Source organism: Siphateles boraxobius, unplaced genomic scaffold (genome assembly GCF_051911475.1).
Source record: "Siphateles boraxobius isolate OS27281-9 unplaced genomic scaffold, OSU_SipBor_1 22, whole genome shotgun sequence".
Classification (NCBI taxonomy): Eukaryota; Metazoa; Chordata; class Actinopteri; order Cypriniformes; family Leuciscidae; genus Siphateles; species Siphateles boraxobius.
The window spans coordinates 30,456,562-30,483,174 of record NW_027508833.1 but is presented as its reverse complement, the minus strand read 5'-3'; the positions used below and the strand labels follow the sequence as shown (position 1 = coordinate 30,483,174).

Genomic DNA, 26,613 nt, shown 5'->3' with positions numbered 1-26,613 from the left:
ATTCATACTCCAAATGTGTCATAGCTGCCAGCAGTTTATTTAATGAGAGTGCGATGGCATATGGCAAACATGCAGTATTTTCATAGTTGATGTCAAACCTGTTCCTTACACGCACAAAAACACACAGGCCCAATCCGAAACCTACAAAGAGCAACGTTTTAACATTCAGTAACTCTGAATAGTATGGAGGGAGCATCTCTCAAAAAAACAAAAAACAAAAAAACAAACAGCACATTGCTGATTCCTTTAAATGCACAAAGCTGAAAACAGATTTTAAAAAGGGGGCCCTGATCCAACCTTCTAATAACTTGTCAATGATCTCCTATAGAGAACTCGTAGTGAAAGGATGGCAGGGTGGGAAAAAATCCCTACATTTTCACTGAACCTAAGCAGAGGAGCGGAAAAGGGAAACAAGCCCCCCCCCACAACACAATCTTCCTGTTTTTTGTTCCCACAGGGCAGCAACTCACTTCCAACCACGTTTTCTTTTTTTGCTACCTTGAGGAAATGTATAAGGCCAGAAGTGTCATTACAAGTACCATTCGATTACATTCAGTTCATAAATGTATAAAAGTTGCATGTTAATCTCTGAAAACTATCACAAATAGAATTGAAAAAACATATGGCAACCAATTTCTTTCATTATTATCTTTCTCCAAATCAGAAACATCAAGATTACACTCAACACTTTATCAACATAAAATGCATTTTTTTCCTCTGGGCCTTTAATCAAACTTGATAGACTAATCTGGTAAGACTAGAAATCCATTTTTCTGTCTATAGATATATCCTTCATAGCACCACAAGCTAAAAACAATGCCCCCTTGTAAACCATTTCCTTAAAAAAAAAAATTATTTTGCTACTATGCAAATTGTTAAGGACACTTCAAGTGAAGTAGTTCTACCTCTAGAGCTACACAGGCATTACCCTTCATGTGTTTCGTGCCATGGGATGCAGTTATGATGGCGCGGCACTCTTAACATTAAATAACGCATTTAGAGTGAATAAGGCAGATCTATAGAATCTCTTCATGCATCTATAGTCTGTTAAAGAGGCCTTTTTTTCATCGAAAGGCCACAGGTGCTACGAATTTACTACATGGTATGAAAGGTGCCATTTCTGCAAACAACTGATGACTAATGTATATGATATGAACTTCATATTTGAGTTTTGAACTTTGATATCATCACTTCATTTAAAACATCAGTAAACCGTCTTTTGAGACTTCGGTCGGTGTGTTCAGCGGGCTACACTGCTCTCTAAAACTCTCTGAAAATAAACACTGGAGCTTTCAACACTGTTCAAAAATGCATTTAGATACAAACAAAAACAAAAATGCTTTATAACTCTTCACGTTGCAAGCTTAGGAAAAGCATTGTTTTCATATTTTAAATCCATAATAAAACAAAAGGCTGGTGAACCCACTCTGTTATTTGCTACATAGTGTGGGTGAGAGGAATAGATATGCGCGAGCCACATGCTCACACGCTGTTAGCCATCGATACACCGACAGTATCTGGAATTTTCTGCTTTAACACTTAAACTAGTCCCAGAAAGAAAAAAAAAGTAACTTGTGATATCAGCCTTTCGGCCAAAAAAGAGCTGTCCTAAAGAGCTGTAACGGTGGAGGGAGAAATCATGCATTGGGTATTTACTCTAAATAAAAGAGAAGGAAAAAAGGAGTCCATAGCTTGTTTTTTTTCTCTTTCTCGTGTGATGGAAATTAAACAGTCCCAGCACAGGGAGGGGAGTGGAGGAGATTTTGAGCCATTATTTGACTAGCCGTTTTGCTACGTCAGCATAGGCGATCTCGATCTCCATGTCGCTGGGACATGTGTTGGTGAACTCCTCACGCTTGTAGGCATTGTTCAGGTATCTCCAGATGCCCGTCATGTCTTTAGGGATCTCAAAGCCTCTGTACTTCTTTGCCACCACCTGCAAAACGAAAGAGAGAAAATTAATGGGTAAATCTTTCTGCTCAGTTTGTCATGTATTATGGGACATAATAATCATATTAAAAGATTTTTGAAGCCCAAAACAATTTTGTGAAATTAACTTTAATCTGAGGCAGAGGTTGACCAGTTCGACTGGTTACCTTAACGATGTGGAGTTTGGGCAGCAGGTTGCAGTCAGCCAGAGTCATCTCTTCACCGTCTAGGAACCTGCGCACAGAGGCTTTCATCTCCTCCATGCTGTTGTGGTCGATCTCGTCCGGTAGAGGAGAGCACAGGTACTCATCCAACTTCTGCAAGGTCTTCAGCAGTCCCCTTTCCAATGCTATGTCGTCAACAACAATTAAGAGATGGTTAAGAAGAACCTTTTTTTCTTTTTTCTTGCAGTGTTAATGCCAGAGATAAGTTTTTTTTTTCAAAGTTTTAAATTATCTGCCATTCACGGAATGTGAACACTCAAAAAGAAATCTAAAGCACACCAAACTCTGACCATCTCAGGTGGTGCACAGTGTGGTCCACTTCCAAGTAGTGTTGTCAAAAGACTCGGTACTTTTTAACTGTTGTAAAAAATGTAACTGTTACGGTACCATCTTTTCTTAAGCACCGGTGGTAACGAAGTACCGGGTTAATCCGGTTCTTGATGCTCTGTCCAAAAGCTGCACAGTTGCATCCTCTTCATAAAAACACTGAGACATGCCGACTGGCGGCGCTGCTAATACAGTGGCTCTGAATCCAATTGTTGACATGAAAGGAGGAAAGAGCCACATATGGAAATATTTTGGATTAGGCTAATGGCACGTTGCCGTAAGGGGCCGCCCACATGCAAATTCGCAATTTCAAATGTAGGCGCGTGGCAAGCGCGCTCATAATTAAAGTGACGCGGCGTGGCGCGCTCGTTTTTCCAGGCGTGCCTCTGTTCATGGTTGCATAGCAACGACAGACGCCACGGGAGAGCAAACGCTTGTGGAAAGAATTTGCAAGCGCAAAAAACTTGTTATGTGAATGGCCTCTAAAGTGGTATCAGGTGCGGTTGAATCAGGGTAGTTTTACGAGTACATGAGCACAGTATCGGACCGGCACCAGAGTAACTTACTGGTATCAGTATCGGTGCATCCCTGTATGTCATTAATATCAGTCTGTCAGAAAAGCAGTTCTAGGCTTATTCTTGCCTGGATAACTCTTATCAGGTTTAAAAAGCCCTTTTAAAATTAAATATGAGTGCAGTTTTGGATTAAATAAAAGTAAAGTCAAGTCAAATAAAACACGTTTTATCTCCTGTATAGTTTGGTAACACTACAATAAGATACCATTCATTAACATTACTTAATGCGTTATCTAACATCAACACATTGAGTGAACAAAATATTTTTACAAAATGAATTAATGTTTGTGAATGTTATTTAATAAACACTTGATTGTTCATGTTTGTTCACTTTCTTTCATTGTGCATTAAATAATGTTAACAGATTTGTTAACACAACTTTTGATTTTAAAAATGTATTAGTACATTTTTAAATTAATCCCAAGGCTACAGTATATAACTATAGTTTATTGTTAGGTCATTTTATCTAATCTTAAGTGTTTTTAATACATATGTACAGTTTCCATCTTTGTAACCATGATATATACTTTAATATATGTAAATTTAATCTAAATTAAGCTTTGGTACCGAAATTGGTACCGAGAACCATGGATTTTTACTGGTATTGGTACCGAATACTGAAATTTTGGTACCGTGACAACACTTCCAAGCAAGCAATTTTGCGTTTAAAAGACGTCTGATAGACATCCAAACACAGCCCAGACGTCTAGGATAAACAAGGCAAAATTTGGGCTATCAGCGAAAATTTTAAAGAGGTCTAAACAAAGCCCAAGAATAGACGCACAGGCTACGTGAAGCATGTCAAAGAAATGAAACGAAACACCTTACATGATATATCATATCTCGCAAGTAATTTTGACAAAAATGACAAGTAACCAAATTCAAGGTTATTTTGGCCTGAAGTGGGTTACTCATAGCCGAACTATATCGGGTCTGCAGTTAACCTAGACGGTGAAATTATAGCTATTGCTTGGTGGGTTGTAACATGTATTAAGATTAATAAAAAAATACAACTTAATCATATAAATCAAAGTTGTTCCTCTGATTTTCACCTTGCAGACAGACAGCCACTTTAAAGCTTTTTTTAATCTGTGTCTGTTTTTCCAAATTGCAGGGACACAACAAAAATATCCCAATTCACAGTAAATTAACTATTTCACTTAATTTAATGACAGAGCATCATGTTGTAAAAAATTAAAAGCAAGTTTAAGAAATAAAATAAATAAAAGCAAAACTATGATCAACTACACGCGGAAGATAAAAAAGGTCCGTTTTCTAGAAAATTTACATCATCCTGCAATGCCTCAGAGTAGACAAATTACAAAACAAATATCGTTATATAATATAAAATAATAAGTGCTGTCATAGATTAATTGTGACTCACTAATTCACTAATTGTGAATAAAAGTTTGTTTAAATAATATGTATATATATATATATATATATATAGTATGTGTGCATGTCTGTATATATGATATAATATTATACATATTATACAATATATATATATATACACACACACACACACACACACACACACACACACACACACACACACACACTTTTATTTCAGAATTGATTAAATCGCTTTGACAGCACATAATATAACATCATATAATAATAAAATTTAATTCACAAAATTATAAATTAAAACTGATAACAAAAGGGATTCAAAAAACAAAACAAAAAAAGGATAAATAGTGATCTGCCCTCTAGAGGGAGAAAGTTCCAAAAGAGAATTGCAGTGTTTGGTTGCACTTCTGCTTAGCTACCACATAAGGGCATTATTACACTCCAGTGAAAGCTGATCCTGACACTTCACATGCACATAATATCAGCAGGCCACTGTAATAGGTTACCTGTTGAGCTCTAAACCTTCAAAAGTGACAAAGTAAAATGCTACGGCATGTTCTGATCTCCACGAGAGGTCTCCTGGCAATTTCTCCTGTACACAGCGCTGTCTGCTAGAACTGAGACAATGTTGACAGACTCTAGCTGGAATAGAGAGGCTGTTATCACCCACAGTCAACATTTCACAAGGGTGGAGACTCTTGAAGTTAGTTTATGTTCAGGGTCACTGCCAAACTGTTATTGAGCCAAAGAGTCTTTGAGATTGTGCGACATTACACCAAGGCAAATTCCTAGCATATTCATCCTTATGACAACAGTTCTACACCTTTTGATAAAAGTGCAGTCGCTGTTACTTTGACAAAAACGCAAGTTTCATGTTAACAGTGTTTACTCTGGAAGTTGACCTAACTATCAAATTGTGGCCCTGCCTACAGCACTTAAGTATGTAAATGAGACACTGGATCCAAGCCCTGCGTTATGTAAACTAGAGACCACACTATTTACATGCACAACATAAGACATGGCAACCATAACCAGGTCTAATCTATTAAAATAGAGCAATAGAAATTATTTGTGTGGTTAAACTGAGCTTATCAGATGTGTGATTATTTCACTGAACAATGTACATTTGTTTTTTTGTTTAGAGGTGAGAGAGAGAGAGTGAAATCTTTCTGGTTACCCTCATTGGCATCCGGTTTGGAGTTCTTGATGAAGGCAGAGAACTTGGCAAATATATCCATCCCTGCAGTGTTGGATTCTGGGTGTCTGGCACCAAGTTTAGAGTACCTGAGTGTACAAACACACACATAAAAGTCAATTAAAACATTTTGACAGGGTGTTGACAGATGCAACACTTAAATACACAAACGCGCTCTCTCACTAACTTTGGAGGGCAGAGGACGTCCTCTAGGAACTCTTCGATCTTGTTGACATCTGTCTTGACCTCTCCATTATAGGTGATGAAGGGAGGGTGGGTTCCTGGGGCCAGATTCTGCAGATCAGCTGGTTTTCTACCACAAAGAAAAACATAAGTGCAACATTAATATGACTACGTTCACACTGTCAGTTTGCCCCATTGCCCCATTGAAACAAAACTTACAGTAGCATCTTGAATACTGTCTGTATGAATGTGCAACGGGAGTCAAGCCCGTATTCTCTTACCAGTAACCATAGTTATTACTTACCAGTCTTACCAGTAACCATAGTGAAAAGTTATTACTTTTGATATGTCAAACGTCCAATCAAGCCGCGATTTCATCCGTCAAATCTTCATTAACTACCAGCAGCTTTTATATCTGGGTGGAGAGCCGAACATTTGAATCACGTGTACAACACAAAACTGACTGGAGCACCTCCAGTAGAGAACAGTGACTGAAAATAACCGTATTATGAGTGAATGTAACCATATTAAGGACTCAAATACAGGTGTGACAACCGTATTCTGTTGCTGTGTGAACGTGGCCTATGGAGTCTACTTCTCCTAATGATGAAATTATTTATTCAAAGAGACTCTTCAGCACATCTCAACAAGTATGTTCAGTCTATAAACCCTACGCAACTTTGCTCAAACAAATGTGACATGAGACCAAAGCTATGGGAAATGTTTTAGTATTTAACTGTAATAACAGGAGGTCAGCATGGCAGAACCCAAAGACATTTAATTAATTGTTTTTCTTTAGAATACGAGGTGATAAGATGCCCTCGGGGGCTGCATACAGTTCAGACAATACAGGGATTTTCCAGAGCATTCACAGCCCAACACACACTTCGCTTTGTATAAACTAGTATTAATAAATATATTAAACCTACCCCTCAAAAAAAAATTTTTAAATAAAATTACATTCTACGTGAATCGTTTTCCCCCAAACAATAAAGTTGTCCCCTGATATCCACGAATGGAGACTGTGAAATATGAAAACATGAACACGGTTCAGGAACAGAGGGGGGTTATGTCCCACGAGGCCTTGAAGGCAGGAACACTCTGATCTTACCAACTACAACAACAGGAAATTATCTCACACCTCTGGCATGAGCACAAGGAGCACCCTATCCCTAATGTTGGCACAAAGGAAAGGGTAAGAGAGAGGAGAAAACAAGCAGCTCGAAAGAAAGACATGCAGAAAGGATCAGCCAAATTTCAAATTCTACGTGCATTATCAAAAACAGTTGTTAAGAAAAGTGCTGAACCCCATTGTACCCTACTCACATTAAGTAAGGAAGGAAGGAAGTGAGTAAGTAAGTAAGTGAGTAAGTAAGTGAGTAAGTAAGTAAGTGAGTAAGTAAGTGAGTAAGTAAGTGAGTGAGTAAGTGAGTGAGTAAGTGAGTAAGTGAGTAAGTAAGTGAGTAAGGAAGGAAGGAAGGAAGGAAGGAAGGAAGGAAGGAAGGAAGGAAGGAAGGAAGGAAGGAAGGAAGGAAGGAAGGAAGGAAGGAAGGAAGGAAGGAAGGAAGGAAGGAAGGAAGGAAGGAAGGAAGGAAGGAAGGAAGGAAGGAAGGAAGGAAGGAAGGAAGGAAGGAAGGAAGGAAGTTGATTTCAGTTTAGGGTCATGAACTTTAGGCTGAACAATGTCTCTGTGTTACAGCCTCATAACACGGACTGAAGATCATATGTTGAATGTCTAAAGAGAAAGTGGGAAAGAGAAATAGACTATAGGTGTGGACAGTCTATGAGGGTATATAGACTGTTAACGAAGTTTTAAAGAAGCATTTAGGATTCACATTTACGCAACACAGTGGACACTATATAATACCAGGTTAAAGTCACAGCTAATATTAGCTGGCTTAACCTCATTTTCAAGTTCTGAAGTTTCAAAATGTTACCATAGATCATTAGTGGTACACAGTTGTGTGCAGAATATAGTGTCTCTGCTGCCTCACCGTCACACTAGTGTCTTAAATTCATCAGTGAAATCCTTTTTTGAAATACATTTTTATACAAATATCTTTATATCAGACAACTGTGAATTACTAAGACTGTGAATGAAAATGTTAAAGTCCCCCTGGCCTGTAATCAATAATTGCATCCCTTAAAACTCATCTTTGATCACCAAAATTACATATTTAAACTTTTTTTTTTTTTTGCATATACAGTAGTTCATCTTTAACATCGTAATATACATCATACATCCGCTATATTGATAAATGTACCCGATTTTTCATATCAACAGAAATGTATACCGGGATAACCTGGCTTCTCTTGAAACTCCACTGGTTCAGAGTTAATGATTAAGTTAATGATATACTAAAGCCCGCCGGCACATTGACGTGATTATAGTTACAAAGTTGGTTGTGATGTAAGAAACACCAATGATATCAAAACGTGTCTTTAGATCAATGCATTTTTTAAGAGAAAATACTCAGCAATGATGTGGACTTTATGAATTGGACTTTAATTACAATATCAGAGATCACGGACTACCCAATACACACAACACACACTCTTTTGTTTGCCATCTAAAAGGGGATATAAAAACATTTAATGATCTTCTTTATTTTATAAAAAAAAAAATTAAACGAAGATAATGCTGTTCATCCCCATGGAAGATTTTTATCAGATTTAAATCACTTTTGGGGAAATGTTCTAAAAAAACACACACCTCTTAAGGTCCACAGTGGTGACATTGAAGACCACACCCTTTAGCCACAGGATCATGAAGAGACGCTGAGAAAATGGACAATTGCCGATACTCTCTCCATCACTGCCCGCCTGAAAGAGAAAGAAGAATGTGTTAGTCTGACTTCAGAAAAGCATATGAAATAAATCATCAAAACTGTCATTATTCCAATGAGTTGCTCCATATCAGCTGAAATTTCAGCAGTGAACATTTTGCAATCACAGAGTCATTATCGTACAAGTCTGTATCAGATTGTAGCCAGAGAAAACAACTAAACCACAACAAGAAAGATTTTTAAATGTTAAACAATCAGCTCCATGTTACTGAGATTTATTTGATAGGAAGACTCACTTTAAACCAGCTTCCAAAACAAAACCTACATTAAGAGCAGAAGGCAAGCTGACCCCATCCGCCCAGTTTTAACCCAGTGGATGGCGAGAGCTACAAGATTCTAAAATGGTGCCCTTTCAATACTGAAGAGACCTTCCAAACCTTCAAAAGACCTGAACATATGCATGTGCATCTATGTATACTAGAGATGCACCGATGTATCGGCCGATTTTTGATTAATTTATTTTTACAAAAATTCACTCACTACACTTGACTAAATAACTTTTGTAACTTTTTTAAGGCTTAATGTATAGGGTCCTATGATTTCCGCGATGCGGAAAACGCAGACGGAATCCAGTCATAAAAACGGAATTTACTGTATAAAGCGGAATGTCATGGAATTTGTCAGAGTTTTGATGAATAAATAAGCACACAGAAACTCAAAGGTCTTCACGGTCGGCAACCCATCAAAATAAAAGTTCAGTTTAACAAAGTAATTGTGACAGAAATATATTACTGTTGTACAGTAGAATTTAGCAATGTCTCAATGTAATAACATATGCATTTAATTTATACAGTGAAGAATATGCAGTGTTATGTTATATTTGTTTACTTTATTTCTACACCTGAAAACTGTTAAACCTACCTAAAAAGCACTGTTTAATTCATATGTATCTTTGTTCTGTTGTGCATTTTTGTCGGCCTACTGAATGTTAAATGGATCCAATCGTTGTTTGATTGTTTAATGATGCAGCAATTAACTAGCTAGTAACTTAATTCATGTTTTTTTTTTTACTTTGCTGATTTAAAACATGATCAAAACACTATCTATTTTAATGGAAAAAAAAATAAATAAGAGAGCAAGTGACACTTATCAGTATTGGCCAATAATTGTTTGTTATAATCGGTATCGGCCCCCAAAAACCTTAGCGGTGCATCCCTACAGCATATTTATCCTGAGAGCAAAAATGTCCAATAACAGAGATCCTGTCCACATAATGTGATTTTATGTGTGGCTTTCCTATTATGTTTTGTGTTTCCTTATTTTCTAACGAGGGAAATGAGTGCCATTTAAAAAAAAAAAAAGCATAGTTATATGCATCATGTAAAGGAATTCTTTAGCAATGCATTTACTGGCATTTATCATGCCAATAAATGTAAACCTCAAATATTCAGATAACGTGCATGTGTGAACATTATTTAAAAGACATGAATTCCACAGTGGAGATATCACCAAAGGAGCCCACCCTCCTCCTCCACATCTCTCGGCTGAATAGCACACTACGTGTGAACTCCAACACACAACAGACCTTCGTGTTTTCTTTCTCTCCATTAGTCCGCCGCCAATCTCCAGAAACAAGATGCGTATGATTCAGAGCATAGAGATGTTCCCGTGTGGTTTAGCAATTCAGATTCAGCCAACTATACAATGAGCTAACAGTGAGTCTGACCTGACTTGAGAGAGAAACAGGTACAAAAATGTCTTGATCTGCCTCATATGGAGAATTTTAAGGCACCAAGGGTGCTCAACACAAAGACCATTCCAAAATAACTATTCCAGTAATATTGTAAAAATATTAATACAATTTAAAATAACCGTTTTCTATTCATATTTAAATGTAATTTATTCCTCTAAAGGTAAAGCTGAATTTTCAGCAGCCATTACTCCAGTGTCACATGATCCTTTAGAAAATTCAAAATATTTGGTGCTCAAGAAAAAAAAATCCTCATTATCAATGTTGAAAACAGTTGTGCCACTTCATAAATTTTTTCTGAATTCTTTGAACAAAGTTCAAAAGAACATTATTTATTTGAAATAATATTTTGTACCATTATAGGCCTAAATGTTTTACTGTCACTTTTGATTAATTTAATTTGTACTTGCTGAATAAAACTATTCATTTCTTTATAAATATACACACACATATACACACTGACCCCAAATTTTGGAAGTTAAGTATATCCTTTGTGGACTGGGCAATTATTTCAGAAGTTATTGCAATGTCTCAGTCAAAAAGATATCCAAGATATATATTATTCAGTAACAAAAGTTGAAATATTTTTTTAACGGTCTCTTTATTAAAATTGTTTGCGGTGTATATTTATGCTTTTCTAGAATGCCTGTATTAAAATCAATTAAGTCGAATTTCCTGTGCATTTAATGTAAGGTGTTACTAATCAGTCATGTATGAGTTTTAAATTACAGTTAGGATGCTGCCTCATAAGGCCAGTAGGCAGAGAGTTAGGTTTTGGAACAGACTAGGAGTAACGATTATCTAGAATCTAAACAATCGTTACTCCCAGTCTGTTCCAAAATTCCATAAATTCAATAAATGGTGGTGATTTCATCTAGATGAAATCACCACCATTTCTTGAAAGAAAACCCATTCCGTACCATTTCAGGAAGACATTACGCAATCATAAATGGTCTATGTAAAATGTAAAATATGTAAAATGTTCTGGATTCTAGCACGTTCTCAGTTCAATAAGCCACACAGAGCAGCACTGATATCTGAATCAGCTTTTAGCCTATTCTTCAGCACTGTATTGTTGTTAGCGCTCTTGTTATCTGGTTTTGCATGTTGAAAAGAATCCAGCAGTCCAATAAACAACAGAAGACTTTGTTCTAGAGAGTACTCTCTCGCTTTCATACTTCCTCCATCTCTCTCCCGTCCAGACACCCTGCTGGTATCTCTTGTTCATACACTTTCGCTCTCTGTGTGGTGAACAAAAGCTTTACTTCAGTTTAGTGCTAATTGTGGCAGGTCCTTCTCCTGAGGACTCGGGGTTCATTTTGTGCAGTTTATTTAGTTATAAACATGCAGATAAAGACAGAATATGTGCCCCTTTCACATACATTAATTAGCTCATATACTCAAAACAAACCCTGTCATTGCAAAAAAAAAGAAAGGGCATTAATCAGAGAGGAGTAAGAGTCAGAGATTGAATGACTTAAAATGATTAAGTGATTCCTGGAAGCTTTCCTGTAGCTCAAACAGTAGACCGTTGGCGTTTGCAACAACAAGGTCATGGGTTCGTTTCCCAGGGAATGCAAGAACTGGTAAGAATGTAAATGTGTACTTGAAATACACATTTCAAGTACATACAATGTAAGTCGCTTTGGATAAAAGCATCTGCCAAATGCATAAATGTAAACCAATGAAAGAGGGATCAGGAAGAGTATGTCTCATAGGGACAGGACAACGGTTTCCATAGAGACACACAAATGTTCTGTCTGTCCTGTAGAGTTCAGTCTATTAGGGCTGACAATTGACTATATAAAACAACCTGTTACACAAACACTACAAATTTGGGTTATGAAGAAAAACATTAAAATCAAAGCTTGTTTGCTGTGTGTGCCTAAAACCTTCTGCAGAAATAAAAGTTAAGATTGAATTGCAATTCTGAATGCATATAAATTTGTAGACCAAGGGTTTTCAATCTTTTAGATGCCACGGACCCCCATATGAGACCATCCTCATGTGAGGGACCTCATCCTAAATTTTAAAGGGCAGCTATAAACAACATTAAATTATTATTATAAATCTAAAGATTCTATTAAAGTTACAAAATTATATATTTTTTCTACTACAGTAATACTGTTAAAAGTATTTATTTGTTTAAATTTAATAGATTAATAACTAATGTACAATTTTTTATTCATTTATTAAATCTAATTGTATATATATATATATATATATATATATATATATATATATATATATATATATATATATATATATATATACACACATATATATATATATACACATATATAGTTTTTTATCAATGTTGAAAACAGAACAGTAAGTTGTGCAGCTTAATATTTTTGTGGAAACAGTTATACATTTTTTCAGGATGAATAGAAAGTTCGAAAGAACGGCATTTAGGCTATTTGAACAAGAAATCATTTTATTATATTATCTATTGATTTTTTAAATGACAAATAAAAGTATTCATTTAAAAATATCTTACTGAACCCAAACTTTTGGTTGCATTACTTAGTAGTACTTTTGACTTTTTGATATATATGGTATACAAAAATTTGAAAGTTGATGATTAATACATTTATATATGCCTTCCGGTTCTCTAGATATCACATAAAATATCAAATGAATCCTGTGTGACTGATCGTGATTGGGAATGATCCAAAAGAGTTTTGGATGGGAAATCCAGTGATAAGATGGTTTTTATTTATTTAAATCATTACATTTCCTAAGTGATTTCTTGTCTGCAAACATCAGAATATCACAGGGCCTGAGATCATTATGGCACTGTTTGTTTAAAGACAAAACCATTCAAATTTTAAGGAAGTCAAATAAATAACTAAATCAGAAATAGTTTATCACAGAGGCCACAAACAGAGGCTAGTGTTGGTCCAATCAGTTTTCTTGTTGCAGTACCAGTAATGGCCTGCAGTAACTCTACTCCTCTGCTCCATTCACCACAACAGACAGCAAACAGACTTTCCTCACACAGACTTTCCTCACACAAAGAGGTTTAATAACAAGGCCAATTGTTGATATTGATGAGGGATGTAGAGAGAAAATGACTCGTCAGCCATTGATGTCCTTTCAGAATTTTATTTAAATTTATTTTTATTTATCTAAATTTAAGGGTTATAAACAAACTCCAGGTGCTTTTTAATCCAGTTTTATAAAAAATAAGCATATTAATTAACTACAACAAACCCTTCATAGTTAGAGCAACACGACAAGACAAAAAGCATTAACAAAGGAGAGCAACAGGTGGGCTTTCACAAACTTGAGAGGATTCTCTCCCGTTTACTTGCTAAACCCCCTCCTGTCTTAATTTCTCCCTTTTTTGTTTTGTTTTTACCCTTCCTCTTCTCTCTCATCTCCCCTTCTGCAAGGCCTCTGAGGATGGTGGGGAGGGGAGCAGAATATATTCCAGAAATGTCCGGCATGGGCTGTTGTAAGAGGGTTTTGTTTAGGTTTTGCGATGTCGACTGAGGGCAAGCATTTCCTCTGAGACAGCTGCTCACTCATCCAATCTTTATTAAAACACATTCTATTCGACTAAAATAAGCAACAGCTACACAACGCACTACTCACACCTCAAGACACGGGAACGTCTGTGCTACATGTTTTTAATCTGTCGGTTTTGAACAGAACTGACGTTGTTCCCTTAAAATCGTAATGGTCCAAAAGCCCTTTGAAAGAGGCACATGGTCAAAAATGAACAGCAGCAGTGTGTTTGCATCTCTGTTTTCCATAGATGTTGCCCTCTATACACATCTCTCCATTCAAGGAGGTCTAGCTCACTCTCTGATCCATATGGATGGCTCTCCAAACACAAACAGAGCCCTTTTGTTCCACACCTCTTAAAAACACATTGGGTGCATCCAAAAGAAAAGAGGGAAAAAACAGATGGCAGTCTGAGGACGTAAAAAGACTAGGCTGTTTGCCTTATATGGCAACCACAAAAACTCCAAAACATAAAGCTTGTAAAATAGTTTTTTTTTAAAATCAAATTAATAAATAAACCAAAGACAGATAATAAAATACAATTTATTGCTTTTCTGTTTTAAACTTCCCAACTCTTTGGCCACTTTGCTGCTGATGTTTGACTCTCCAAAAACGTTTTCAACCTGTCTGATTTAGTGAATCTGTTTAAAACACTGAATGTTTAGAATGATGTCAGAATAGTAGTAAAGAGGTTTTTCTGGTTAATTAAAATAATTATTTGTACATTTTTAAATAAAAATATACACATATATGCTACTGTTGAAAAGTTTTTTTTTTTTTTTAGAAGTTGGAAAAGCCTGGTATGTTATACTAGGATGCCTGCATTTATTTGATCAAAAATAAATAAATTGGTTACAAAAAAAGCATTTATTAATTATACTAGTCTTTTTTAAATCCCCATTTCTCAGGTATCATTAAAAGGTATCTAGATATAAGTTTTCAGCTATTTCAACCAAAAAACCTAGTTCATCATCACTATGTTCCCTGCTAATATGCTCTCAGTTGCATTATGCCACATTCTCTCACAGGTAAATGCTAAGTATTTCTTAATAAACTTTGCAACACTGTCAGGGACAGATAAAGGATTTGAACTCCCTAAAGTAGAAGCACACATAGCTACTGCTGTCCAGTGGAGACAGTGAGTCATGGTGCAGTAGCTGGTAAGTGTGTCATCGTCTCCATCTGATCTGCGCTCTCTGTGAGTGATCTCATCTCTTCCAGCACAGCTCTAAAGACGTCACAGAGGGCAACTCAATCTAATATAATATTTCACTTTATTAGTGAAGACACTGCATAGACGTTCACTAACCCAAGCCCTACCAATCAAAGAAAGGTGCATTTAGATAAAAACAAGTTTATAAGCCAATTTATAAGCCTTTTTAACCATTGAGGACCAGTAAAATGTCCTCACTAGTCGGTTTTCATAATATTTCACTATATAATGTGGATATTTGGCCCTCACAAGAATAGCTAAACCTGTACTCACACACGGCACAGCACCCACTCCTGCCCTCTATTTCAGCCTCCCTTGTTAGTTCACACTGTGAGATTCCCACGGGACAGAAGTGTGTGTGTCTGTGTGTGTCTGTGTGTGTCTGTGTGGCCGAGGGGAAGTGCCCAGCAGACTAAATTTAGAACTCCAAACAGCCAAACTCTTCACAATCGCAATGTGCTCATTCTCCAGCCCCGTGCACAATCTGACCATGGTGTTACCTTATAAGGAAGGAAAGAAAAAGGGAAGGAGAAAGAGAAAAAATAAGACATACAAAGTGAAAGAAGGATTTCCAATTACAGAGAAACAGATTGAGACACATTCAATTTCCAAATGACGTTCGCATCAGGAAAGCTATGATTTCATGTACTGATATATGGATGGTATTGGGACCCCTTTTGGGTGGGAAGAAAGTCATGCTCTCTTACAAAGTTCAGTTGCTATTCAGACTCCTGGGGGGGAAAGTACTACGGTTGGGACAAAAATATTAATCAGCATTTTAACATTGTGAAATAAGAAATGTTTAAGCAACAAAAGAGTTAGAATGATTTCTGAAGGATCATTTGACACTGAAGACTGAAGTAATGGCTGCTGAAATTTTGTAAAATATTTAAAATAAAAAATTGTAAAATATTTAAAATACTTATCTTAAATTGAACTTTTTTTTTCAAAATCAATATATTGTGAAACGCAACATGACTTACCCCGTTCACATGAAAGTAAGTAGTCTAACAAAATCACTTATGTGCAAAGGTACAGCCAACTTCCAACTGACAAAATTGTCTGTGGTCATCAACAGCATCTAACTTGTACTGAAGCTGAAACATTTCAAAACATTCACTCTAATCTGAAATATTTATCCAAAAAGCTCAGTTTCCCTTCAAACGCTTATAATAAAAAAAGGAAAGATACATATACAAATATATATATATATATATATATATATATATATATTATATATATATTATATATATATATATATATATAAGGTGTCTATATATATATATACACACCATGCAGGCCTCCCGTACGCTATGAAGTCTGAGCAAACATTCCCAAAACAATTCCTCCTAACAAAAAAAGCAGACTCCAGACTGATGACTCACAGCCACGCTCCCAGCCTATCATTGGTCACCAGCAGCGCGCACACACACACACACACACACACACACACACACACAGTCTCGCCTGAACCTACACCACTTGTTACACAGTGTTGCACCAGCTGAATAAACAAGTGTTTTTCAAATGAACAAAAACATGGAGATCACTTTATTTAGGAGAAGAGAGACAATCAGCTTTGAGATCTGGCTAGACTAAACGCATGCAAATCAATACCAGAATCCAAAACGAGCTTACAGGCAAAATTACCTAATTTAGAGTTAAATCCCTCCTGCTAGAAGAACTTGGTAAAATTTGCCTACATTTAACATTTAAAATAAAATTCAAATGCTGGTGATGTTTCAGGAGTCATAGTATAGTGACATCCAATGTTATTATGGCACAGGACATCCACACAATCCTGTTTTAGGCCTGAGAGAAAATCAGAGCCAGACAGTGCTGTCACAGCTTTATATGCTATGAACTCACAGTCATATGCCTGTTACACATGGCGGCAAAAGGCTGTCACACACCAACACAAAGTTAGAGTTCACAACGGGCCTGAAAATTACAACCCGACTCGGCCCGTGGCTTTTAAAGCCCGGACCCGATGTAACCCGACACATCAACATGAATTATCTGCCCGAACCCGACCCGCGGCCCGACGCCGATTTTCTTTCTGAACATCCTGAACGACCCTGTTTTTTGCTGTCATATTTCATCAGCACCTTGCATTTTGAGCATTGCACATAACCTGTAGAATTTCCATCAGAATCCAGCACCACTCCAAACACTTTCCAGACCTCTGATTTTCCCACTCCTGTAGTAGCGACGGCGAATTCACCTGCGGCAAGTTTACTTTTCACCAACTCCATCTTCTTCTCCAGGCTAAAGGCGTGCACACAGCGGCGTCAGGTCTGCCCCCGCGATGCACGTTGCACGCAGCAGCCAGACTTTCTTTACAGTGAACAGCAGCGATGATTAATAAATGTTTTTTTTTTCACTGAGCGGAGAAGATTAAGTCCGAGGTCCGACCCGACCCGAGTCATTTGCTTATATTTTCGACCCGAACCCGCGGGTCCCGTCGGGTTTGTCGGGCGAACCGGCCCGTTGAGAACTCTACACAAAGTTACCTCAACTAAGAGTGTGAGTGTATGAGTGTGTGAGTGTGTGAGAGAGAAAGACAGCTGGGGGAGACAATTAGAAAAAAATGAATGAGTAAATGTGTGTCTGCAGCGTGATGCTGCTCCACACAAACTCCATCTCTTCATCTGCTCAGAGTTTGGGTCACTTTAACATGCATTGGGGAACGCAACATGCGGCAAGCATCTTTCCATACTTGTAACGAGACAACCACAAATATTAGTACTGTCATTTCGTAAAATATTTTAAATCACAATTTTTATCAGAAAAACCACAATTACTTTTCTTCCCTAAACTGTGCAGCCCTATAAACTAGCTACACTGAAATCTTGTTTCCTGATACGATATTATAATAAACTCTTCAATATTTAAATAATTCAAGTCACTATGGGAATATTTTATATGATTAACTACATGATATTTAATATACACCCACTAAGTTTCTTGTTTATTTGACTTGAGGAGCATTCCCAGTAATTAAATATTTTGCATCAATCATCTGTTAAACACAAACCTCTAGTGTATTCTGACTCGCATATTCTGTCTGCTCCAATAAAGGAGGAGTGACCGACATGACAAACTTTTCATTGGTTTGAAAATAAAGAACGTGCCCACACAGAACCAAGAGGACACAATGGATCTCCAAACAAACGGATGAAACTTCATGAAGGCTCACTATACTGAGATGACTGGAATGCCGCTTTCTAGATATGAGCCGACTGTGAAGGTGACTGGCTGAAGGACAAAAAAAGAGAGAGAGAAAAGTGGGGGTGAAAAGTTTGAGCAAGTATTTTGTCCTTCAGACTGTTCAGTAAGGACATATTTCATGCAGTGAAAGCATTTGACTCTGGTGCAACTGGAGCCCTAAAGGCCAAGAATGTGTCCATGTCTGTCTGCTCTAATAGTTCTGTATCATTGTGAGAACACCCGAAAACACACAAACTTTCTCCGATCGGAAAACAGACACGCTGGGGTTCTCTTGGAGCATTTAAATGTTTGTGTTTACATAAGTTCCCATCTCGGCAGCTGATAAAAGACTAAATTTCTATATTTAACCATAAATAAAAAGACTGACCACTAGTTCGGGTTAAAAATGGAAGCAGTAAGATATGAAAGTACACTCTGAGCTATCCCATAATCCTTCTCTAAAACTTGAGGTTTCGACAGACATGTCACTGTGTACAGCACAGCAGATCTAAATCTATAAACTCCATGAATATCAAAAAAGGTTAAGTTAAACATTTCACAAGTAAGACTAGGCATATCTGTTTATTGTCTAAGGAGCAATCGTTCCTTTAAAAATGCACACAAAGCTATAAAAATAAGGCCAAACTATGTCATTGAATTCATAAGCAGTGAATAAACTATAACTCTGTAGTCTGCAGGGAACAATCGCTAACATCAGCTTAAACAAAAATCAAACCAGAGGCAAAACACAATGAAGTCATCTGACTCCACATGCAGCCTAAACAATAATTAATCTAAAGAGCCAATCAAAGCAGAGCAAGGGTTACAGTGGTTGCATCATCAGCACCTGGACTGCAGAAAGACACTATCACTCAGGTGCTTCATACAAAGTAAACACCACCACGTCACATGGTGATCTGGCTCATTTTCCAGAGCTAAAACTGCTTTAAACCCAACCCAAACATATGTTATTTTTTAATTGAATCTGTTGATTATATGAAAAAAGTGAACAGCATGAGTAAGATGATAATGGGTCAGACATGATTTTGACCACTTTATTAAGTTTTGTAGAAAGCCTTTCTTTAAATTGAATTTCATTTTGTATAAATTGTATCTTAATTTTAATCACCGTTTCATCAACCAATTGCCTGGTATTAATAAGAAGCAAATATAGCAGACATGTAATCAGGACGTGGAGGCGCCGGTGCAATCTCTTGCATTGCTCGTGAACTGGAGCTCTTCTCATAAATGAACCGAAACTCAGCGTATAGGCTACTTGCCTCACAGACATGAGAAATAAATAGAAAGCTTGAAATGTCTACTTTTAAACAAAATTCAAAACGAAATGATAAAATTGTACAGTAGCCTAGTAAGGTCAGGTTTGCTAATGTGCGTTTTATTTAGGCGATTAGGCTTAGAAATTTGGGGTCAAAAAACGTTGGTGCGGATGGATGGTGGACGGAAGATGAGTTTTGTGATACGGTTGCGGATGAAATAATAGCCCATCCACCCATCTCTAATACGGATGGAATGTTAAGAGTGTGTTCACACTTGGCATGTTTGGTTTGATTAAAACGGACTCTGGTGCCCTGTTAGTGTGGTTCATTTGAATAAGTGTGAACGCTGCCATCTGAACAATGGTGCGCACCAAACAAGTGGACCAAAACCATTGAAAAGATGCTTCCACACGAACTCTGGTGGGGTTCGAATGATAGGGGTTTTTTACAATGGGCACGTTTGCTGGGGTCCGAGTCCGATCGCGATTGTTACCGGCACCCACCGCAGCGTCGGTCTGGTTTCACACTCCACTCGATTCTATCGAACCCTGGTGCATTTGCATGAATCTTACGTCATCAAAAACATGCATGGAGCATGATAGAAAACAGAACGCGGGTCAATATAATGTGCATTTTATTTATTTGGTGCTATTATGCACAGCAGAGAAAACAACACTTGGGTTTACTGTATGTTCGTCACATGAAGGTGGATTTCTGCTGCTTGCAAACTAAATCTTTAGAGGAGACTTTTTTTTTTTTTTTGCCCTGATTGCACGTGATATGCGCGAAGACACTGCAGGCTCACTCTCTCTTGTATCCAAGGTAAATCAACAACACTATCATCCCTTACATGCGTTTTATTGAACTACATACATCGTAATCGGCTACAACGCATGTGCAGGTTACTTTTTTTCCTTAACAAGTGCACAACTGATTCCATGTTGCTTTCACATTCATGCAAATCGTGGCACAGTTCGAGTGCAATCCTTTGGGTAGTCTCGGGTTTGGTACCTCGGTGCGCTCCCAGGTCCGCATTACAGCTTTCACATTACCGATTTTTAATGCAAGCCGTGCCCCATTCCGAACTAAACTGCCAGTGTAAAAACGCCCATATGAACGCAAGATGGACCAAAGACATGTGAACGAACAAGTGCGGGTAGTGATGTCACAAAATGCGACCCTAAAACGACAGAATGCTCAAGCATACCCGTTTTTGCCATCACAGTTCGGTAAAGGCATTAGAACCACATCTCCTTGCAGCAAATCTTCGTTTGTATGTGTGAGAGGAATTCCTGCCACTGTTTTGACTCCTTTACACATTTTTTAAGCTCTTCACAAGCTGGTCAAAATACCATCATATGCAGGCTACGGTCACACAACGCATTTATCCCAGCACACACCATTGTTTTGGATGTTCGTAAGTTTTGTCTCGAATTATACGACATAAAAGCCAACCAATCAGGTTGTGAAAGTATTCCTATGCCTTTAGGTCCAGTGTTAAAAATGCCACTGTAAATTCTTAGCGGACCAGGACAAGTGCTGCAACTAAATATCCTGCTCTAAATATCTGTAATTTACCACACTTCTAGATGTTGAAGTCTGACATCTGATCTGATAACCATGAGATCTGCAAATCCTTCAGCCATCCAATGCTTCATTACTGCTGCATCATACTCTAGAGAAGTCACATCAATTTAATAGACACTGATCCCATTAAACCTCTGAGGCTGATCTCTAAATCTCAAATCCATTAGAGAACAGTACAGGATACTAAACGAACCAACCAACTAAAAGAAAGACAGAATTCTAAACCAGTAAATACTGATTCAGTCACACAAGAAGTCTGTTTAGAGCCCTTTTGAAACGCTTTGTATACTAACACATGCTGCAGTGTGCTTTAATGGCGATCAAAGCAAAAATCTGAACATGCACATGGTAAAGATGACCAGCAGGTGCAGCTGTACAGAGGGAGGGAGGGAGGAAGGGAGATGACTGCATTATCAGCTGCTAGCAGGGGCAAGGTTTGCTTGGTGTCTATGGCAACAAAGGGGCTGGTCCTGCTGTGATGTTGTGCAGGAAGAAAAGGTGGGACAAAGATGCATTACATACATGCGGTTAATTATGAATGAGAGGGACATAAAACGACAGAAAGGGGGGGGGGGGGGGTAGAGGTCACTGTTATCTATCTATTGCAGTGTGTGTGCACTTTCAAACAAATAAAACTAAACTCTTTACCCAGGCGCTATAGAAACAAAACACACTTTAAGTGTCGCTGTAGCTCATCTGATATCAGCAGACTCTGTCAGTGCTGAAAGAGGCAGACCTGCAGTCTCTCTTCATGCTGTTCCACATCAAAGCCACAACAGCAGAATTGTTTTAGCACTGCTCATGTGCTAATTTTGGATGCTGATTTCCTATGTCATGATGATCACTGAACTGCAGTAGGAAACACTGCTGTGCGGTCAAGCAGTCTAAATACATGACCAGCAGTTATAGACAATTTCCTCATAAAATTCATACATTATGTTATCAGACCGATATCAAGCACTTAATACAGCATGACACATCACAACAAGATACTGAAGAATAGTCTTAAAAGGGCATTAGGAAGAGAAAAAGATGATCAATTTATATTTAATATATATAGGGTCAGTCTCATTTTAGAGAGCTTTTTTTTTTTTAAAGTGCCCCTATTATGCAATTTTAATTTTATTATGTTTTGGAGGTCTCCTACATTTTTTTTCAATGATTCTCAAACAACTCGTTGAATGAATCGGTCTCTTCAAATCACTCCTTTCCGCTAGCTACTCCGCTCTGATTGTCCAGACAGCTCAGTCGGTTGTGATTGGTCTTCTGCTTACCACGCTTGTTGATAGCTAAACACGCATTACCATAACTGAACTTCAACTCAGGAGGCTTCCTGTCCTCAGTGATTGTACAGACTGTAAAGACACAGTAACAATGACGTTGATTTTACCATATCAATCCAAACACGAGTCTGATGATGATACATTGGAAGAACTAGTTATTCAACCCGAACCTCCATGGCAATGACGACATGAGCAGGAAGTTTCTCAGTGATACGCTAATCAGTTTGAGGTACATTATGAGATGTTGCAGCTGTAATTCCTCACCGTCAGCATTAACAAGTGTATGTTCATCAACAAACCGATGTGCTTCTTATTTATTGCGGTGCACATGCAGGAACTGTATTAATAACAGCGCATACGTTGGTCAAGCACCAACATAAATTACTGATGAAACAAAGTTTGCAAAACAAATCTTCATCAATACAAAATTTTAGGTAATAGTGGCCCACTGCTGATTTAAGGAATTTCAGTAAGACAGTAATAACGCGAGTTAGCTGGAAACTTGCACAATATAAAACACAAAACTAAGTATTTTGAACACTCGGTAGAAAACATTTACATCAATAATAATTCACACTAACAGGTTGTGATTCTGAGGAGCAAGCTGGTCCAACTAAACTGGGTACTGACCCATCTTTCAAAAGCAAGCGTTTTGCGAATCCTACTTTGAACTCCGAGATTAGAGAAGCAGTCATCAGTAAAATGACGTGTTTGAAGGCAGGACAAGTTGTTTGTGGCCAGACAACGTACAACATAGACAGGAATTATGCAAATGTCTTATCTAGTGACATAGAACCGTAAAGCAGAGGGGTTTGAATTACAGATGACTCGTTTAATCAATTCTTTCTTTTGGGAGACAATAACTTTATCGTGCACTTGCGACTTTACAACTTTGAAGAACGTTTACATACACAAACAGCTACATTACACACTGCATGAAACGGAATATTCGAAAAACCATAATAGGGGCACTTTAATGGTGTTATAGAAATACAAACATTAATTTTAAAAAAATGTAAAACATTATTTTAAAAATATATACTATTTTATGATAAAAACAAAACAAAACAACTAGGGATGGCCCGATACCATTTTTTTCAAACCGATACGAGTACGAGTATTTACATTTGTGTACTTGCCGATACCGAGTACCGATACCGATATTTCTACCACAAAAGTAACTATAGGCTCCCAGAAAAGAAGACAGAAGACTATTTTAGAACACAGGTTAAAAGACTGTTTTTATTTTCTTCTCTGCTTGTTTTAACAAGTCTAAAAATAAATAATAATGAGTAAAATAATAAATCTATTAACACACAAACCACTGTTAATTTAACATAAAAGCAGGCAGTTAGCAGGCATACTGCGTGCATGGTCTGACATTACTGAATGCACGCAAAGTGCGCTCCCTTAATAGCCTAATTCCTAAAAAGCTGACAGTTCATTGCGATCTCACAAATCTGTTATTATCAATTAAGCTGACTGCACAATGAATCTTTCATAATATCCACACTTTGTTTGTTATAATTAGAGGATTTGCCAGCATACAGAATTCAGCACTGAACAAAAAAGTTCAGAGCGTTGAGGGGAGTCTATCTTAAATGCTTCTGATTGGCCATTGCGTTCAAGAAATCAACACACATGTCAGTGATTGGCTACATTGCTCAACGCTGCAAACATGTTATGAAAAGAAACTCTGGCCTGTAAATCGTTTCTATTTTGTTTCAGTTGTTTTTCTTGCTTTTCTGCAACAGATGAATAAAAAATCTATTAGTTTTAATATGTTGTATTCACAGATATTTCGAGTTTGCGGGAGTCCCGCGAATCGTTTTATTCTCCCGCAACCCGCACACAGAGTGAGTGCATTACCGCCCGCGCCCGCACTCGGCCATCAAATCTAGTGCCGTGCCGCACTCTATTGCGTTGGGAGTGCACGTCCCTATGCCTCAGTTCACCTCGACAAAGCACTCGCGGCGGCCAGTTTCGTTTCACAAAATGTATGTGGTATCGGGGCGTGGTATCGGCAAATTTTTATGAGTACGAGTATGAGTATATGAAGACAGTATCGACCCGATCCCCGATGCCAGTATCGGTATCGGGCAATCCCTAAAAACAACATTCATTTAAATTTTTTCTGAAATACTATGATTTTAAATATGAATAGGCATTTGGATAACTCACTCAGTATTTTGGGATTCGTTTCAATAGGAAATATGCAAACGCAGTAAAGAAACCTTAGCTTAACTCCAGTTCTCAGATTTCATGTAGGGTCTTAATCTGTTAGAAAAAGCCTAGATTTAAAATATGAGTCTGTTCTAATGTTTAGCAGGGTCACTTCACAACTTCTCAAAAAGAGCTGACCTATACAAGTGTCTTCTATTGTGACAAACTGCTGCAATGTTCATTGAATTATTAATTACAGTCCATTTAATACAGCAGGGGCATCTTTTAATTAAAGCCTCGGGAATCATAAACTTCTGGTCAGCGTTTTCAAGACTGAAATCCAAAGTCCTTAGCTTTAATGCACTAGTAGTTTAGTAACCATGCAGATCAGAGAGGAGAGCTTGTGTTGCACATTTCCAAACAGACATCAGACCCCAAACATCCACAGTTAGGAGCCCCCTCCTCTTTCTGTAAATCCCTCCCCTCCTCCACTTCCCTTCTCTCCCTCCTTTCAGTCTTTTAGGAGTTTTCCCGCTCTGCCGGGCAGAAGGCCTTCGGAGGGAGAGAAAAGAAGAAAAAAGCAAGGGAAAGAAAGAGGATAGCAGGGTTCCCTGCAGTGGAGAGGAATTCCAATAATTCCAGTCTGATTACACTAAGATCCAGAGAAGGACTGGATTCTTTCTATTCAGTTTATAATGGAACTAATGTCTTGAGAAGCAAACCAACAAGAAAAAGATCCTAACACCATCTCTGGTTACATTAAACAGATCTGACTGATTCCTATTTGGAGTTAAAATATGACACTGTTATGAAGGCAAAACAATGTTGAAGTAGCCTAGATAAACAAAGGCGACTTTTGTGTTCCATTCAAAGGGTTTCACATACAAACACAATGCCCTTACTTAACAGACGTATCTTGAACTCAACAACAGTATTTGGGCTCTTTTTGCTCTGTTTGATACAAGCCTGGGTTACTCTGCATCCTGTACCGGACGGATTTCCTGCAGTTGGGATTAGGAACTGCAGATGTGCATTGTTTCTCATGCAACCTCTCCTAAAACCCACGTGCTTTGTGCGTTTAACGTTAGCTAAGGGAGAAAACTCTTAGCCCTTTATTTTTGTCACATATAATCATAAATATGAAAGAAACAGCACATAGTCCGATAGTGAGTGATATTGAGAAAACGCCTCCACCCATTTGACATTCACATGGACACAGTGTCATCATTCATTCTTACTGTAAAACACAATGGCTGAATCATATTTCTGACATCGTTTTGTATATATTACGGGTTAGGGGATTGCGAATAAAAAAACGGAAAAATGACTCAAATTATAACAGAAGCATGTGGGTTTGGAAGGTGTAACGTTAACGTTAGGCTTAACGTTACAGACTGACAGTCTCGCCATTCACTTTCAACGCTTCTTTTTTCCATATAATGAAAGTAAAAGGTGACAACGGGTATCGTTCTGCCTAGTATCTCGTTTGTATTCACAAAAGAAAGTCCTTTGGGTGAGTAAATGATGACAAAAATGTTCATTATTTGGGTACACTATCCCTTTAATCTCTACTTAAATGATTGGAGTTTCTTAGTCAGACTCTTGGTCTTACCTTCACAAAAAGCTCGATGACGGCTTCGTTATCCCCCTTCACACCGTTTTGAGGTACCGAGAGAGACATCCCGAAACTTCTGCCTTTATACGGACACGTTCACAACAACAAACCTCAATTTCTTCTTCACCTTGGCACAAAAAGTTTTCCTTTCACGACTCCCTCTTTCTCGAGCCGAGTTTTTCCAATAAAAATATCACTCTGTGTTTTTTCCAAGCGCAACCGAAATACAGAGAGTCCGATGAAATCAAGTAATGAGCTTTTCCACGAGATTCTACAACCTAGAAACACATTACTGAAATAACCCGACAGAGTCCGCTAGCTATGTCTCCTCCTCAACTGCTCTCCCAGGATGGCGACGAAGAGGGGGGGAAATCAACGGGAGTATTTAAGGCGGTGATGTCATGCGCAGTGGACTGAACGGGCGCGAGAC

The 26,613-nt window shown here is 37.8% G+C and overlaps 1 protein-coding gene across 1 annotated transcript; it reads right to left on the bottom strand.

The window, feature by feature from the left end:
- Positions 1–16: 16 nt before the first annotated feature.
- clic4 (chloride intracellular channel 4) lies at positions 17–26,613 on the bottom strand. The gene is made up of 6 exons (XM_077239624.1): positions 26,181–26,613; positions 8,500–8,609; positions 5,791–5,916; positions 5,586–5,692; positions 2,097–2,278; positions 17–1,936 (listed from the first exon to the last, which is right to left on the bottom strand). Exons 1-6 carry the CDS (start codon positions 26,247–26,249, stop codon positions 1,772–1,774), a joined length of 759 nt encoding a protein of 252 aa, XP_077095739.1. The 5' UTR covers positions 26,250–26,613; the 3' UTR covers positions 17–1,771.

Bases quoted from the DNA above. Each gene is read 5' to 3' on its own strand.
- clic4 (XM_077239624.1), bottom strand. From the start codon at position 26,249: ATGTCTCTCTCGGTACCTCAAAACGGTGTGAAGGGGGATAACGAAGCC. The intron at 8,610-26,180 runs GTAAGACCAAGA...TTTCTCTTTCAG, and splicing joins TCATCGAGCTTTTTGTGAAG to GCGGGCAGTGATGGAGAGAG. The intron at 2,279-5,585 runs GTAACCAGAAAG...TTGACGACATAG, and splicing joins CAAACCGGATGCCAATGAGG to CATTGGAAAGGGGACTGCTG.